Source organism: Podarcis cretensis (genome assembly GCF_951804945.1).
Source record: "Podarcis cretensis genome assembly, chromosome: Z".
NCBI lineage: Eukaryota > Metazoa > Chordata > Lepidosauria > Squamata > Lacertidae > Podarcis > Podarcis cretensis.
In genome coordinates, this window is record NC_137184.1 from 14,128,505 (window position 1) to 14,143,601 (window position 15,097).

Here is a 15,097-nt window from a genome sequence, read left to right on the forward strand (position 1 = left end):
CTATGGGGAGATTTCTAATGCATTCCCAACCATAGAATTTTGACCCCTAAACATCAAAATACCTCAGGAAAATCTGCTGAAACCTTGCAAAAGGCAAACAAGGAAGGACAAAATGCTCTCTTGTCTGATCTCTCCCTGTCCCTTCCAATATGGTTTCTGGCAAAACCTTGGACAAACAAAACACAAAAAAGTAAAACTTCTTTAAGGCTGCTTAAATGTTTACAGCACTACATGCAAGTCTGACTGTTTGGATATCTGAATCTGCAGTGTGTATAGGAAGGTTTGGGTACCAATTCCTTGTGTTTGGATAAGTGTTTTTTTGCTGTTGTATAATAAGCATTTTGATAGTGGAACCTGTATTTAACCATTAAGTGCAGAGCCACCTAGTGGCTAAACCATACAAAGACACTACACCTCTGCCTGCTCACCCCCTTCAAGCAGGGAAAATTGAAATACTTTATTGTCACTTGTACAACTTGTATACTGTGAGAAAAATAACAGCAGCTTCCCACTCACTTTGATCCCTCTTGCTGGAAAGTGATGCAGTGGGTTGCAGAGGGCAAGCAACATGCAGTTGTGGCAGTGAAAAGGCCTCAGATAACCTGGAGCCTATTCTACCTATTGCCAGAGAACCTGGGAATCTTCTGCTAGTTGCCCCCTTATCAAGGAAGCCAATCCTTTTTATGCACTAGTCATTGGGAAGTTTTCCTCTGCAAGAACCATGGAAATGATGGAGCCGTGGGAGCTTGTGCAGGAGAATGAGTCTGTGGTTTGCACCAATTCTATGGGCAAATGAACTTGGGCTGTGAGCCCATGTGCTTTAAGTGTGCTAAATGTGCTTTAACTGTAAGGTGTGACGTAGGCTAGATGGACTGTTGATGCAATCCACTATATTTGCTGCCCTCCCAATGTGAGCTGGCGCTGATGGGAGTTGTAGTTCCAAAGGACCCCAGGTTGGAGAGGGCTGGAGTATGGCAAGTCATATGAATGTGGGGGCAGTGGCGTAGCGTGGGTTGTCAGCACCTGGGGCAAGGCAAGTAATTTGCGCCCCCTAACCCTGGATTTGCGCCCCCTAACCCTATCCCTAACCCTAACCCCCAGATGTTGCACCCGGTGCGGCCGGCCCCCCCTGCACCTCCCACGCTACGCCACTGTGTGGGGGGCAAGGGGTACCCTTGAGCAGCAAATTTCCTGAAGTCAGCAGACTTTCTCATGCAATTTGCTAACCCTGAATATCCTTAGCAAGCTGGATGGCTGCCAGTGACCAGAGTTGGGACAGACATCACTTTTCCAAGAGCTTGAGATCTGGGTAGTAAATAATGCTGGTAGTTGGGCAGGGGGGGGGGCGAGACTGATGAAAGCAGCAGCCTGGGGTGAAACATCTATATGCACGCTCGCTCTTGCTCTCGCTCTCTCCTTGGGAAAATGATTTGCGTCCCACCAGGGCCTCCTCCTCTGCTCTGAGCATGTTCGCCTTCAACAGCTTAGTAACACAAACAGCTGCAGCAGGCTGAGTATTGCGATGCAATTCTGCATTGGCACAAACCTCACTCCGTGGGGCATGCAGGACTCTTTGGCAGTTTCCTCTGCCCAGCAGCTCTGCCATCACCGTAGCCCCGCAGAGATACTGGCACCCTCTGGGCTTAATTTTTTTTTTTAGAGGACTCTTAATGTGATTGCCGCAGTAATTGAAAAGAGTGTTTAGGGGAGGTGTGTTTGGATAAGGCGACTTGAGGTAAAGGGAGGACAGCCAGGCTGCTGCTGGGCCTTGTGGATTTCATATGGTGCAGTCCTCCCCCCCACCCCAATGCACAGCCATCTGTGCAGAGCCTCAAAGCGTGGCACCCCTGTTCCGCTGCCCAGGTTTGCTGCCTTCTCCCCAGCCTCAGGGGGCAGGGAGGGACCAGCAAGAAAGCTCAACAGAACATCTCCCCTCCTGCTGAATTAGTGAGAGGGGAGGCATTCCAATACCCAGCTTTGTCACCAGACAGGAGGGGGAGATCTCCCCCATCTGCCTGGCAGTGTGACCGGGCTTTGCACTTAAGGGAGAAGCCAGTCCCTGAGCAGGAGGAGGGCATTCAGAAAGGATTTCCCTCCCTGCCTGGCACGGGAGACTTACAGAGTATTCCCCACCCCCATCTTGCGGGCAACAGCAGGGTGTTTCACCTCCAGTGCTGAAAAGCATCATTCCCTCTTCTGTGCAAATATGATTCCTGGCCTCCACTGTCTATGGCTATCCTAGTTACAATCCACACTGGGCCTCTGGGACCTTGCTGTTTTATATATGTCTGTAACCCATGAGGTTTGTGTGGCCCACCCCACACTACCCTGCACAGGTCATACTTTTCTGTTGCCCACCGTCAAAAGTCCCTCCCATCTGAAAAATGCAGGTGTAAATCTATTTTGGAAGTTTGTTTCTTCACTGCGCATTTAGACACCTCTTAAGGTAACATAACCAAATTTTGCATGATGGTTTTCATCTATGCTTGGATAACCTTGGGCACCGTTTTGAATTGAGATGGCAAAGTGAACTTTTCAAAACTGTACTGATGGCTTTTGGTTCCTTAGAATTCCTAAGCAGCCCCAGGTACAAACCTGCTAATGATAAATAATAGTAAACTCGATCCTTGACCAACTTTCCCCAAACTGTTGCCTTCCAGCTGTTTTCAGTTTTCAGGTGTTTTGGCTATGCTGGCTGGGGCTGATTGAAAGTTGCTGTTCAAAACATCTGGAGGGCACCAGGCTGGGCAAGGCTGGTCTAGAACCTTCTCTAAGGAACAATAAGTAGTAAGCCCAACCCTTGGCTGTCCATTTCATGGCTGCTCTTGGGTCCACTTTTACAGCATGAATTGTGGCCTGGTGGGATTCCTTGCAACACAAGTCTGATAGGGTCAGCCTCTGAAAATCCCCATGCCTTTCAGAGTTGTGTAGAGCAGTGTTTCCCAACCTTGTGCCTCCAGCTGTTTTTGGACTACAATTCCCATCATCCCTTGCTACTGGTCTTGCTAGTCAGGGATGATGGGAGTTGTAGTTCAAAAACAGCTGGAGGCACAAGGTTGGGAAACACTGGTGTAGAGAACAGGTGAATTTCCCAAGTGTAACTTCTCCCATTTCTGACCAACAAATTTTCTCTTCTCAACTTTGAAGGACCCTTTGCTCTTCTCCTGTTTGGAATCTGGACAGGAATGAGGAGCCTGTGGCTCTTGAGATGTTGTCAGACTCCAACTTCCATCAGCCCCAGCCAGCATAGGCAACAGTTAGGGAGGATGGGAGTTAGTCCAACAACATCTGGAAGGCTACAAGTTCCTCGCTCTTGCTCTAGCTGTTAAATCGGAACCATTTTGAGAGAGGCTTTGATTGGGGTTCCAGTCACTTCTATGCATAGCCAAACGGCAGAATTCACCAACACAAGAGATGGCAATAGCCACCATGTTTTAATGGCTTAAAAAGAGGGGGAGAGAAATTGAGGGAGGGCAAAACTACCAGTGCCTAGGTACCAGTTCCATTTATCAGGGACTATATGCCTCAGAACAGCAGTTGCTGAGGATCACAACTGGGAGAGAGAGTGTTGCACTCCTGCTCTGCTTGTCAGCGTCCCACGTGCATCTGATTGGCTGCTCTAAGAAAGAGGATGCTGGTCTAGATAAGCCTTTGATCTGATCTTGCAGCCAGGCTCTTCCGACTAATCTTCCTTCTAGCCCTGTTGGACCAGAAGCTGAGAATCCACCCCACCCCTCCCTATTTATCCATTGTTTGTGTATTTGCCTTTCATCTCAAACGCAGCCCCTCCCAAGAGCAAAACGGGTCATGGCGCTGCCAAAAAGCACGGCAAGAAATCAGGTAATTTTCTGATGGCGCGCTGAGAATTGGCTAGTGTGCTTGGTTGAAAGTATTCACCTTAGTGTCTAGCTCGTCCGCTAGTAGGTTTTGTTTTGCTTTGCTTTGTTTTGTGGCCTATAAATCTAGAGCTAATGAGCGTGCTCCCTCCCATGCGTTGAAAAATAGGCCTAAGCATGTGCTTCCCTTGAAATAATTGAGAGAGAAACTAAACAGAAATTCCCATTTCTTAGGGAGACTTTAAATTTACTGCTACACCCTGTGAGTGACAACTTTACTCAGGTTTAATCCTTTCCTCCTCAGCTGTGTCCTGATGGAAATCTCTTCCCGCAGCCACCCACTGCTACACTAAGCCTTGGGAGAAGGTGGGGGAAGAATCTCATTGATGTGCATAGCAGTTTCCATCATAGGATCATAGCTGGGGTGGAAATAACAATAACAATTAATAATAATAATTTATTATTTATACCCCCGCCATCTGGCCTGGTTTCTCCAGCCACTCTGGGCGGCTTCCAACAAAATATTAAAATACAATAGTCCATCAAACATTTAAAGCTTCCCTAAACAGGGCTGCCTTCAGATGTCTTCTAAAAGTCTGGTGTGTTTTTCTTTGACATCTGCTGGGAGGGCGTTCCACAGGGTGGGTGCCACTACCAAGAAGGCCCTCTGCCTGGTTCCTTGTAACTTGGCTTTTCGCTGCAAGGGAACTGCCAGAAGGCCCTCAGTGTTGGACCTCAGTGTCCGGGCAGAACGATGGGGGTGGAGACGCTCCTTCAGATATACTGGACCAAGGCTGTTTAGGGCTTTAAAGGTCAACACCAACACTTTGAACTGTGCTCAGAAACATACTGGGAGCCAATGTAGGTCTTTCAAGACCGGTGTTATGTGGTCTCAGCAGTCGCTCCCAGTCACCAGTCTAGCTGCCACAAAGGAAAGGGTAAAGCACACACACACACACCCGCCCATGGGCTGCAGTCCTGAATAATAACAATAACAACAATCCTGGTATTGTTGCTAACGATGCTTTTCATTCCTGCATAGTCTGAGTCTAGAAAGGTTCAAAGCAGCACAAAGTCTTTCCAGCAGGAGTAGATAGATGTATTTTAGTTTGTGTGGCAAACATTCACACAGCGCCATCAGTGAGGGGCGGGGTCTACTTTAAAAGGAGTTTAAAGTAAACATGTTAACAGTTTCCACCCTCTTGGGTTGTTGCAGCAATAACAGCAAAAGATGCTTGTGCCGCCTTTCAGACTTAACAACTTTATTACGGTATAATTTTTCCTAGACTAGACTCTACAGCAGTGGTCCACAAGTTTCATTCAGTTGTCGTGTGCCTGTAAAAAATACAATTAAAAATCTTACAGCATCTAGCACAGCACCTTACCGTTGTTACAAGTGGCAGACAAACCGTGAAGTCATCTGCCAAGACCTTCAGTAATTTTCAAAAGTGGTGCAATGGAGGGAGAGGAAAGTTTGTGAACCACGGCTCTAGAGCAAAGGTGAAGAAGCTGTGGCCCTCCAGATGTTCCACTTTAGCTCCCATCAGTCCCTGCAGTCAGCATGGTCAGTGATCAGAGATGGTGGGAGGAGGAGTCCAGCAACATTTAGAAGTCCACAGATTTTCCACTTTGTTTGAGAATTTGGTGTATCAGATGACTGGAGCATTCCACACATGGGTGGGTGTGACGAAAAACAGTGAAGTCATAGGAAAATGAATTGCAAAACAACAACAACAACAACAACCAGTCCCTGACAACCACATTGACGCTTAGGTGTATGCAAAATAAGCACAGGAGCTTTTCATGAAACAGTTATGCTGTGAACCCAAACAACCTGGCATTGCTACATTAACTTACACCTTTAATAGGATTTTATAAAGCCACCTGTTTTTGATTTAGGCCACCCACAGATGATATAATTTAATGCTTGCTGTTCAGTGAGGACCATGGAAGCAACAGGAGGGTAATGAAAGGAGAGTTAGGGTTGCAAAGGAATGACTGCAAGTCTAATGCAGCCTATTAAGCCACTTTTTTAAAAGGATAAATTCATAGAGGAGACAGAGCTATCAAGGGTTTTAGGCAGGGTAGCTAAATGTGGAGCCTCTATGTTCCATGTCAGTATACTCACCCCTCTCTGAGCATCAAATTCTGGAGCAGACTGCATGCGGCGGCTGTGCCTCCATGCCCTGCTTGGGCATTTGATTAGCCACTAAGGGAAGCAGAGTGTTGGATTAGAGCAGGCTTCCTCAGCCTCGGCCCTCCAGATGTTTTGAGACTACAGTCCCCATCATCCCTGACCACTGGTCCTGCTAGCTAGGGATCATGGGAGTTGTAGGCCAAAAACATCTGGAGTCGAGTTTCAGGAAGCCTGGATTAGAGAGACCTTATTCTGATCTACTGGAGCTCTATGTCTTTATGATCTTCAGCATATAGGACCCCATCTGCACTCTACAATTAAAGGAGTATTGTACCACTTTAAACAGTTGTAACTTCCCACAAAGGATCTTTGGAAGTGTTAAGGGTGCTGAGGATTGTAAAGAAGCTCTATTGTAGTTCATAAGGAAGCTGTTTTCCACTTGTACAAAAGGAGGTGGGAAAATCAGCCTGGCTTTGGGCCTGACCACTGTGTAGGTATGGATGAGCCCCATGAAGGAGGTCTGTAAGGTGATGGCACTTTCAAAACTCAGACTTCAGGAGAAGAGGATTGCAAAAATAGTCACAGTGTGGCAGGGGGCGAAATCTGCCTGTTACTGTGCTGAGACAGGATTGTGGTGGTGTGTCGGTGTGATTGTTGTAACTTGGTCTGTGTCCTGCTAAACCTGCTTCTCTGTAGCATAGAAGGTGTCACCTGTATGGGTCAAATAGGGGGAGGCAAAAAAAAAGTGGTGTCTTTTCATCTTCCCAAGAATCTCCCAAGGTTTCCAAACTCATCCGGCTCAAGTCTGGCTCCATCCCACTGGCACCCGTTGAAACATTTAAAGGTAAGTTGAGAAACTGGGAGCAATTGAAAGGTTGGCATTGAGTGTTGTCTGAAATTAATGGATCCAAGTTCATCCTGTTTGTTGATCTCATTGGGTCTACTCTGAGTAGGACAAGCATCGGGTGCAGCCCAGGATGACTCTGAAAAGTTGCAAGTAAGTTGGAATTTCACAGTGATGTCCGGTCCTACTGTTAGGCAAATGGCAGCTGTTTCCCATGAGCCCCTGACCAGAGATGTGTGTGCCCCACAAACTTGTCATGCAACTCCCCTCAACTAGCCTGCTGCCTTCAGGTGTGCCACTTGTTCCGGCATAGTCTTGGTGATATCAGTGGGGGCATCTCTGGGAGAAACAGCCTGGTTTCTTCAGGCTCTATTTTCCTTCCTTTGCTGTATAGTGTGGAGGGGGAAAGCTCTGCCTCTTGAAACTCATTGGTGTTTTGCCTGTCCATCACTTGTCTGCTTCCTCTTCATGTCTGTGTGCCTTTGTCATTCTCCTGCTTCTTTCACTCCATTCATTGCAGCATTAATCTTGAAGTAATGACTCCAGCCAAAAGTCTCAACTGGAGGATGCATGCCTACCTTGTGTGTCTAGAATGTCATCATCTGCTCTCCCTCTGAAGGGATGGACGTGCACAGAATGAGCTATTCTTGCTAAACTGTGAGAGGGGATTGTGACCCCAGCTACTTTGCCTGGGCATGATCCTTCCAGCCCTGCCCTGCTTATCCTACAAGGTCAAGATGTCAGGTCCTCAAGATATTGCTGGACTCCCAGCTCCCATCATCCTTAGCCATTGGCCATTCTGGCTAGAACTGATGCTCATTGGGAGGCTAGTGAGATTTGGAGATCCACAGATGTTCCCCATTCCTGATCATAGTAGCCCAGTGTGGAGCCAAGAGCTTCTGCGATGAGGTTTGCCTCCAGATAGATTCCTGGGGCCCTGCAGAAACTTACATTTGCTCTGGTATAACTACTGCTATTAGTAAGGGAGACTATTTTCTTCCCAGGAGATAATTTGCAAAATATGCTGTGAACAGATCCAGAGACTTAAAGACTGAAATATTCTAGCTATGAAGGCCTTCTAGTTCTCCTAGATCAGGGATGACAAATCTGGTGCCCTCCAGATGTTGTTGGACTCCCAACTCCTACCAACCTCAGCCAGCATAACCAGTAATCAGGGACAATAGGAGTCCAACACACACCCATCCCTGATCTAGGATACCAAACAAGGACATTCTATCATCCTAGGAATAGCCCCAAAGAGTGAAGAACTGGACCCCAGAATGGACCCCTAAACAGTGGCGGCTGAGCAATCAACCCAGCTGGTTGCATTCCCCTTTTCATGCGGCTAAAGCACTCTTTGCATGCAGTTCCTCTCCCTGCAAAGTGCCTTTTATTGCAACAGCCCCTGACATTGTATACTATGCCAGCGATAGGTGGAAATGCAAGCCCTGAGAGAAGCTTGATTTCCCACCAACCTATTTTCCTGCTCCTTTTGCTTCCACAGATTGTGAATGTTACGGTCACTCTAATCGCTGCAGCTTCATTGACTTCCTGAACCTAGTGACCTGCATCAGCTGCAAACACAACACTAGGGGGCAGCACTGCCAGCACTGCCGGCTGGGCTACTATCGCAATAGCTCCGCAGAGCTGGATGATGAGAATGTATGTGTGGGTGAGTAGTGCTCAGTTTTGCTCAAAAGCCATGAAGCCTCCTTGTTGGTGTTGGTGTTACAGGTAGAGACCCTTCCTATTGTTTATCTCAGTGGCTATCCAAAGATGAGGGGACCTGTGGCCTTCTAAATGTTGCTTAAATACAAGGTCCCATCCCTGGCAGGGTCCTCCAGATGTTGGTGGACTCCCAACTGTCATCAGCCAGCATGGAAAACAGGGATGATGGTTGGGTAGTCTAGCCAAACATTTGGAAGGTCTGGGGTTTCCCATTCCTAGTTTAAAGCTAGCTGGGATAGTTCAGTCCATAAAGCATGAGACTCAATCTCAGGGTTGTGGGTTTGAGCCCCATGTTGGGCAAAAGATTCTTGCATTGCAGGGGGGTTGGACTAGGTGAGCCCCATGGTTCCTTCTCACTCTACAGTTCTATGATTGTAATTGCCCTAAAGCAGGAGTAGATCACCTGTTGCCCTCTAGGTATTGCAGGACTCCAATTCTCATCAACCTCAGCCACCTTAGGCTCTGGTCAGAAATGATGGGAATTGTTGCCCAGCAACATCCATAGACCCATAGGTTCCTCATCCTGGCTTTAAGCGGTGATGGACTGCCTAACCAATTGAGTGAGTTTGTGCATGTGTGCTGCCTCCCCCTCAACTTACTATTGTTATTACCCTTTTCTGCCCATGGATCTTGTTAAGTGGCTTCCATGATTAAAAACAAATCAAACATTGATACTTAGAGAACAACTCCTGCTATAAAAATGAAACAGCTTCATGACAGCTGCAGATGAAAACCAGCCAATCTTTGGCAATGGTCAAGCTCAAAATCCCTAGCTTTTGCCTAAATGTTGACATCTCAATAAGAAATGCCTCTGCATTGGAGTTGTTTTCAGGTGTTTTAATTGTTCCATCGTTTATGTGTTTGCTGCCCTGGGCTACTTTGGGAGAAAGGCTGAAATACAATTTCAGTAAATAATAGTAATTATTAATACTACTAAAAATCATCATCATAGCTGTGACTTCACAAAAACCTAGTCTTTTTGACTGCTCATTCCTCCCCATTGTCCTGGGAATCAGGAATTATTATTTTTAACCATTTTTATTTAATAAACCATATACACTTCTTCTTCTTCCATACAGCAGTGGTTTACAAAATGAATCCAGCATAGGGTCACTTCTCCCATTTTCTTTGCCCATAGCTGAAGGACTGACTTTCTTTAACTGGTAATACATAATACTTAACTTACTTCATAATGTGATAAGCTATCCTTGTTGATTGAATTTGAGGTTTCCCCTGCTCATTCTGCAGCATGTGGACCTTTGGGGCAAAGCCCTACCCTGCCAGCCGCACTGCTGATATCCCCTCTTTATGTTGAGGGTCAGTTACTGCAAAGCACTCCACGTAGGGCTACCTTTGAAGGTAACTCGGAAACTACAACAAATCCAGTATGCAATAGCTAGACTGGTGACTGGAAGTGACTGCCAGGACCAGATAACACCGGTCCTAAAGGATCTACACTGGCTTTCAGTACGTTTCTAAGCACAATTCCAAGTATTGGTGCTGATCTTTAAAGCCCTACATGGCTTCGCCCAGTATACCTGAAGGAGCGTCTCCACCCCCATCGTTCAGCCACTGAGGTCCAACTCCAAAGGCCTTCTGGCAGTTCCCTCACTGCGAGAAGCAAAGCTACAGGGAACCAGGAAGAGGACCTTCTCAGGAGTTGTGCGCACCCTGTGGAATGCCCTCATGTCAAATGTCAAGGAGATAAATAACTCTACAAGTTTTAGAAAACATCTGAAGGCAGCCCTCTATAGTGAAGTTTTTAATATTTGATGTTTTATTATGTTCATATATCTGTTGGAAGCCACCCAGAGTGTTTGGGGCAACCCAGTCAGATAGATGGGGTACAAATAATAACATTATTATTATAATTACTATATTTTTCACTCCATAAGATTCACTTTTTTCCTCCTAAAAAGTAAGGGGAAATGTCTGTGCGTCTTATGGAGCGAATGTGGTCGATAGTTGGCTCCCTTTCCAGCCCCGACCCCTCGCCCAGGCCTCCATTGTTGAATGTTCTGCAGACCGAGGCTGTTTCCCCAGCGACATGTGACTGGTTGATTAGATTATCTGTTTGGAAACTGTGGAAACGGCTCCCTTTCCTTTCCTAAAGAAGCTGCAGAACTGTGAGTTGAACCCCATAAAAACAGGATTCTTTTTCCCTTTGCAAAGTAAGCTCAACAACTTTGAGCTGATCCTCAAAAAAAAGAGGGCTTTTCCCCTTTGCAAAAGAAGCTGCACAACTGCAAGTGATTCCCCCAAAAAACAGGGCTTTCCCCCTTTCCTCCTCTAAAAACTAGATGTGTCTTATGGTCAGGTGCATCTTATTGAGCGAAAAATAAAATATTTGGAAAAGGAATCAGACATTAAGCAGGAATTTCATGTGGAGCCTGAACAACCCCGATCTACGCTGACACAGCTTTTCTTTTTGTCCTGTTTTGTTCTTTCTGCACTGTTTTGGCTTTGACAGATTGTAACTGCAACCGTATAGGCTCAGTGGCCAACCGCTGCAACGAGACCGGCTACTGTGACTGCAAAGAAGGTGTCACTGGGCCGAAGTGTGATGACTGTCTGCCCGGCTACTACTGGAGACAAGGCTGCTTTCGTAAGCATCACTGTGCACCTGTAGCACAGGGGAAAGCTCTTCCCACTTGGGCAAAGAGCAAAAGGGGGCACAGAGCTCAATGACAGCAGGAGATGGCTGGGAACAAAGGAAGCTGCCTTGCAGCAAGTTAAGCCAATGCCCCCTCTATCTCATTGTTGTCCGCACTAGGTGTGAGGAACTTTCAGCCCTCCAGGTGTGGATGAATTACAGCTCCCATCAGCCCCAGCAACCATGGCCAATGTCCACAGATGATGGTGGTGGGAGTTGCAATTCAGCAACATCTGGAGTGCCAAAGGGTTCCTGTACCTGGTCTACACGGACTGGCAGCAAGTCCCCAGGTTCTCAAGTAGGTGCCTCTCTCAACGCTCCCTAGAAATGCTGGAGATTGTACCTGGGGCATTCTGCATGCAGGTCATCAGTTCTACTGATGAGCTATAGGTGCTCCTGATGAACATATGAAGCTGCCTTCTACTGAGTCAGACCATTCGTCCATTAGCTCAGTATTGTCTATACCAGTGGTTTTCAACCTTTTTGAGTAGGTGCCCTTGAGTAACCACATTCTTTCTGTGGCTCGCCTGGGGTTCCATTACAGGATGTGTGTAAGTGGGGAGTTCCCCTGTTCCGCACCCACCCCACCCTGTTCCGGTGCAGTTTTTGGCATGCAGGTAAGTAAAAGTGCACGTGCTGACAGGAACAGAAGCAATGCCACTGCTCTATAGGGGGTCCAAGCCTTTCACAAAATTAGTGTTTGCATGAGGGTGCGGAGGGCAAAACAAGATACAGATCAGAAGCAGAAATCTTTTGTTATTGCAGGGAAGGGAAGGGAGAAACACACAGCGCAAGACACACATGCAGACATGGTCCTTTCCTGCAACATTCTCCTTGCCCTACAAAGCTGGGTGACTGCTAAACAAAAGAAGGGTTGCTGGGAGGGGGGGGAGGTAGTGAAGAAGAGGGGGAGATGTTGGGGGTGGAAGGAGAGAGAAACACAGAAGACACTCCACCACTTTCAGTAAGTTTTCCAAATATTACACATAAAATTCCAATACATATTTAAAAAAAATATTTTCTGTTTTCTATTTCCCAACCCCTTTTTCCATGATGTTATTTTCACACACCCCACACTTTGCTGCACCCTATCTTTACTCTTTTTTATCATAATCATAACGCAATAATCTTGATTTTTCCCATTGCTCATAGTTCGAAACATGGTTGTGGGTTCTTCACATTTTAATATTTCCTCAAATAATCTGAAAAGGACTTCCATTCTTTAAAAAAACAACCCCTAAGTCATCATTAAATTATCTTATTTTAGCTGTTACTTATTCATTCTTCTTTAGTGGGAACATCTTTCTCTTTCCACTTCTGAGCATAGGCAGTGGTGTCCAAACCTTTTTCAAAGAGGGCCAGATTTGATGAAGTGAAGGGCCATGAGGGCCAACCAAAGTTGTTATCCTATTTTTAGGATTGAAATTTTTGAGGTTTTTTAGGATTTTACCCCAGGAGATAAACTGGCCGGATTAGACCCCTGAAACAGACTTTGGACATGCCTGGCATACAGTATCCTGCCTGCTGTACATAAACAACTTAACCATCCTTTTTTGAATTTCTGTCCCTATAATCCCTAGCAGAAAAGATTCAGGTGTTTGTGGTATACTCACTTTAAACAATCTTTTTTATCTCATCATGTTGTTGTTTAGTCGTTTAGTCATGTCCGACTCTTTGTGACCCCATGAACCAGAGCACGCCAGGCACTCCTGTCTTCCACTGCCTGCCGCCGTTTAGTCAAACTCATGTTGGTAGCTTCGAGAACACTATCCAGCCATCTCGTCCTCTGTCGTCCCCTTCTCCTTGTGCCCTCCATCTTTTCTCATCATATATTTCCCCAAATACCCTAGGTTTTTTACGTCCACCACATATGAAAAAAGGACTGTCTGCTTGTTTATACTTCCAGCAGTTAATCTTCTTATACATTTTAGATAATTTATCAGGTGTTAAATACCATCTATCATTTTGATATAATTCTCTTTTAAAGCATAGCAAGCGGTGAATTTCATGTCTACTTTCCACAACTTTTCCCTTTCTATATTGTGTCCTAAATCTTTAGCCCATTTTATCATTACCAATTTCACCATTTCATCTTTCATCTCCCATTCTAATAATAGTTTATACATGTTTGAGATCAGTTCTTCTCTTCCTTCAAACACAATATTTTTGAAGTGATAGTGGGCAGCTTTGTCTAGTGCCCTTTGTTATAGTGCACTTTTCTGTTAGCACTCCATTTACTATTATACTTGAAAATTGTTCTGTATATATTGCTGCTTTTATTCCTCTCCCCCATCCCATAATATCCAATATTTTCCCCATAAAACTCTGCGAAACTTTATCAAACACTTTCTCTGCATCTAGAAAATGATTGCTAATTGCTTATCTTTTCTCTTTTCAAAATATTCTATAGCATTTAATACAATTCTAACATTGTCTTTTATTTGTCTTGTCGAGAGAAATCCAGCTTGATCTTCATGAATCCAGTCCTTTAAGACTAATTTAAGTCTTCTAGCTAATATTACTGCAAACAATTCATAATCACAATTGGGAAAGGAAATAGGTCTATAGTTCTTAACCTGGGCTGGATCTTGTTCTCGCTTTGCTATCAACGTAATATTAGCGTGTTTTCAGGAGTCAGGCATTTTCCCTTGCAACATAATATTGTTCATAACCATTTGTAAAGGTTGGGCTAAACAGCCTCAAAACCTTTATGATAACAAGCAGTTAGGATGTCTGGCTTTGGCACTCTATTAGTCTTTGGATCATTTATTGCTTGGTTCACTTCCATTCCTGAAATAGGTAGATTCAATACATCCCTTTGTTCTTTTGTCAAGGTTGGCAACTTCCTTTCTTTCAAATATCTGCCCATTGCATCTAGGTCCTCTTTACCACCTTGATATAACATTGAATGATATTTTAAAACCATCTTTATTAGTTTTTCATTATATGTTATTCCTCCATCTATAGACAGTTTATCACATTCAATTTCCTCTCTTTTTTCAATTGCCAGGCCAGCAGCCTTCCTGGCTTGTTAGCAAATTCAAAATGAGTCTGCTTCAAACATTTCAGCTTTTGTTTCATCTCTTGGTTTAGTAATACTGATAGCTGAGTTTATAACAGTCTTATCATTTGTACCAGTTTAATATCACTAGGTTTATCAACTAAATACTTTTCACAATTTGCTATTTCTTGTAATATGCCTTACAACTTTTTTTATTTTTGCATTTTCAATTTTACAAACAAGAACACAAAAAAGCAAAATACAAGCATCATATTCCCTTTGACTTCCCTCCCCCCTTTTTGTGGATACTTATGTTATAATTTTCATTCTGCATCTCCTCACTAACTTCAATTATTGTAAGTCCTTGATCCATCCATGATTCAAATTTTTACCACGAGTTTTCTGGCAAACCTACTAATGAATGTAATTGTTTACAGTAGTTTTTCAAATACATTATAAACTTTCCCCATTCTTGTTAAAATTTTATTCTTCCTGGCTCCTGATTCTTCCTGTAAGTTTTATCAATTCAGCTTAGTTCATTGATTTTATCTGCCTCTCTTCCTTCGTCGGAACTGTATCTTCTTTCCATCTCTGGGCTAACAAAATTTGGGAAGCTGTGGTCGCATACATAAACAATTTCTTCTGGTCCTTCGGAATTTCCACACCTAGAATTCCTAAAAGAAAATGTCTTACGTATTTTGATCTTTCACCTTTTTTGATAAGCACTTTGTTATATAAAGAAGCATCGTACAACACATTCCCAACATCCCATACTGTATTTAAATCCGTGCTTTCCCCTAAATTGAACTCAAAGAAGTTGGTCATACATGTAAATCCCTTTTGCTTTATCTCAGTCTTTCTTAGCAAGCTGTCATTCAGCATCCTTCTAAAAGGAGTA

At 44.6% G+C, this 15,097-nt stretch overlaps 1 protein-coding gene across 9 annotated transcripts in view; it reads left to right on the top strand.

Annotated features, from left to right (window-relative positions):
• NTNG2 (netrin G2) overlaps positions 1–15,097 on the top strand; it is a 129,014-nt gene that overhangs the window by 107,118 nt on the left and 6,799 nt on the right. For 5 of the 9 annotated variants that reach the window (XM_079962559.1, XM_079962562.1, XM_079962561.1 and 2 more), the window contains 4 exons: positions 3,784–3,840; positions 6,743–6,817; positions 8,322–8,489; positions 11,016–11,150. In XM_079962559.1, coding sequence (XP_079818685.1) covers positions 3,784–3,840; positions 6,743–6,817; positions 8,322–8,489; positions 11,016–11,150 — 435 coding nt within the window. The remainder of the gene's footprint in view (positions 1–3,783; positions 3,841–6,742; positions 6,818–8,321; positions 8,490–11,015; positions 11,151–15,097) is intronic. The other 4 variants (XM_079962564.1, XM_079962566.1, XM_079962567.1 and 1 more) reach the window with 2 other exon arrangements.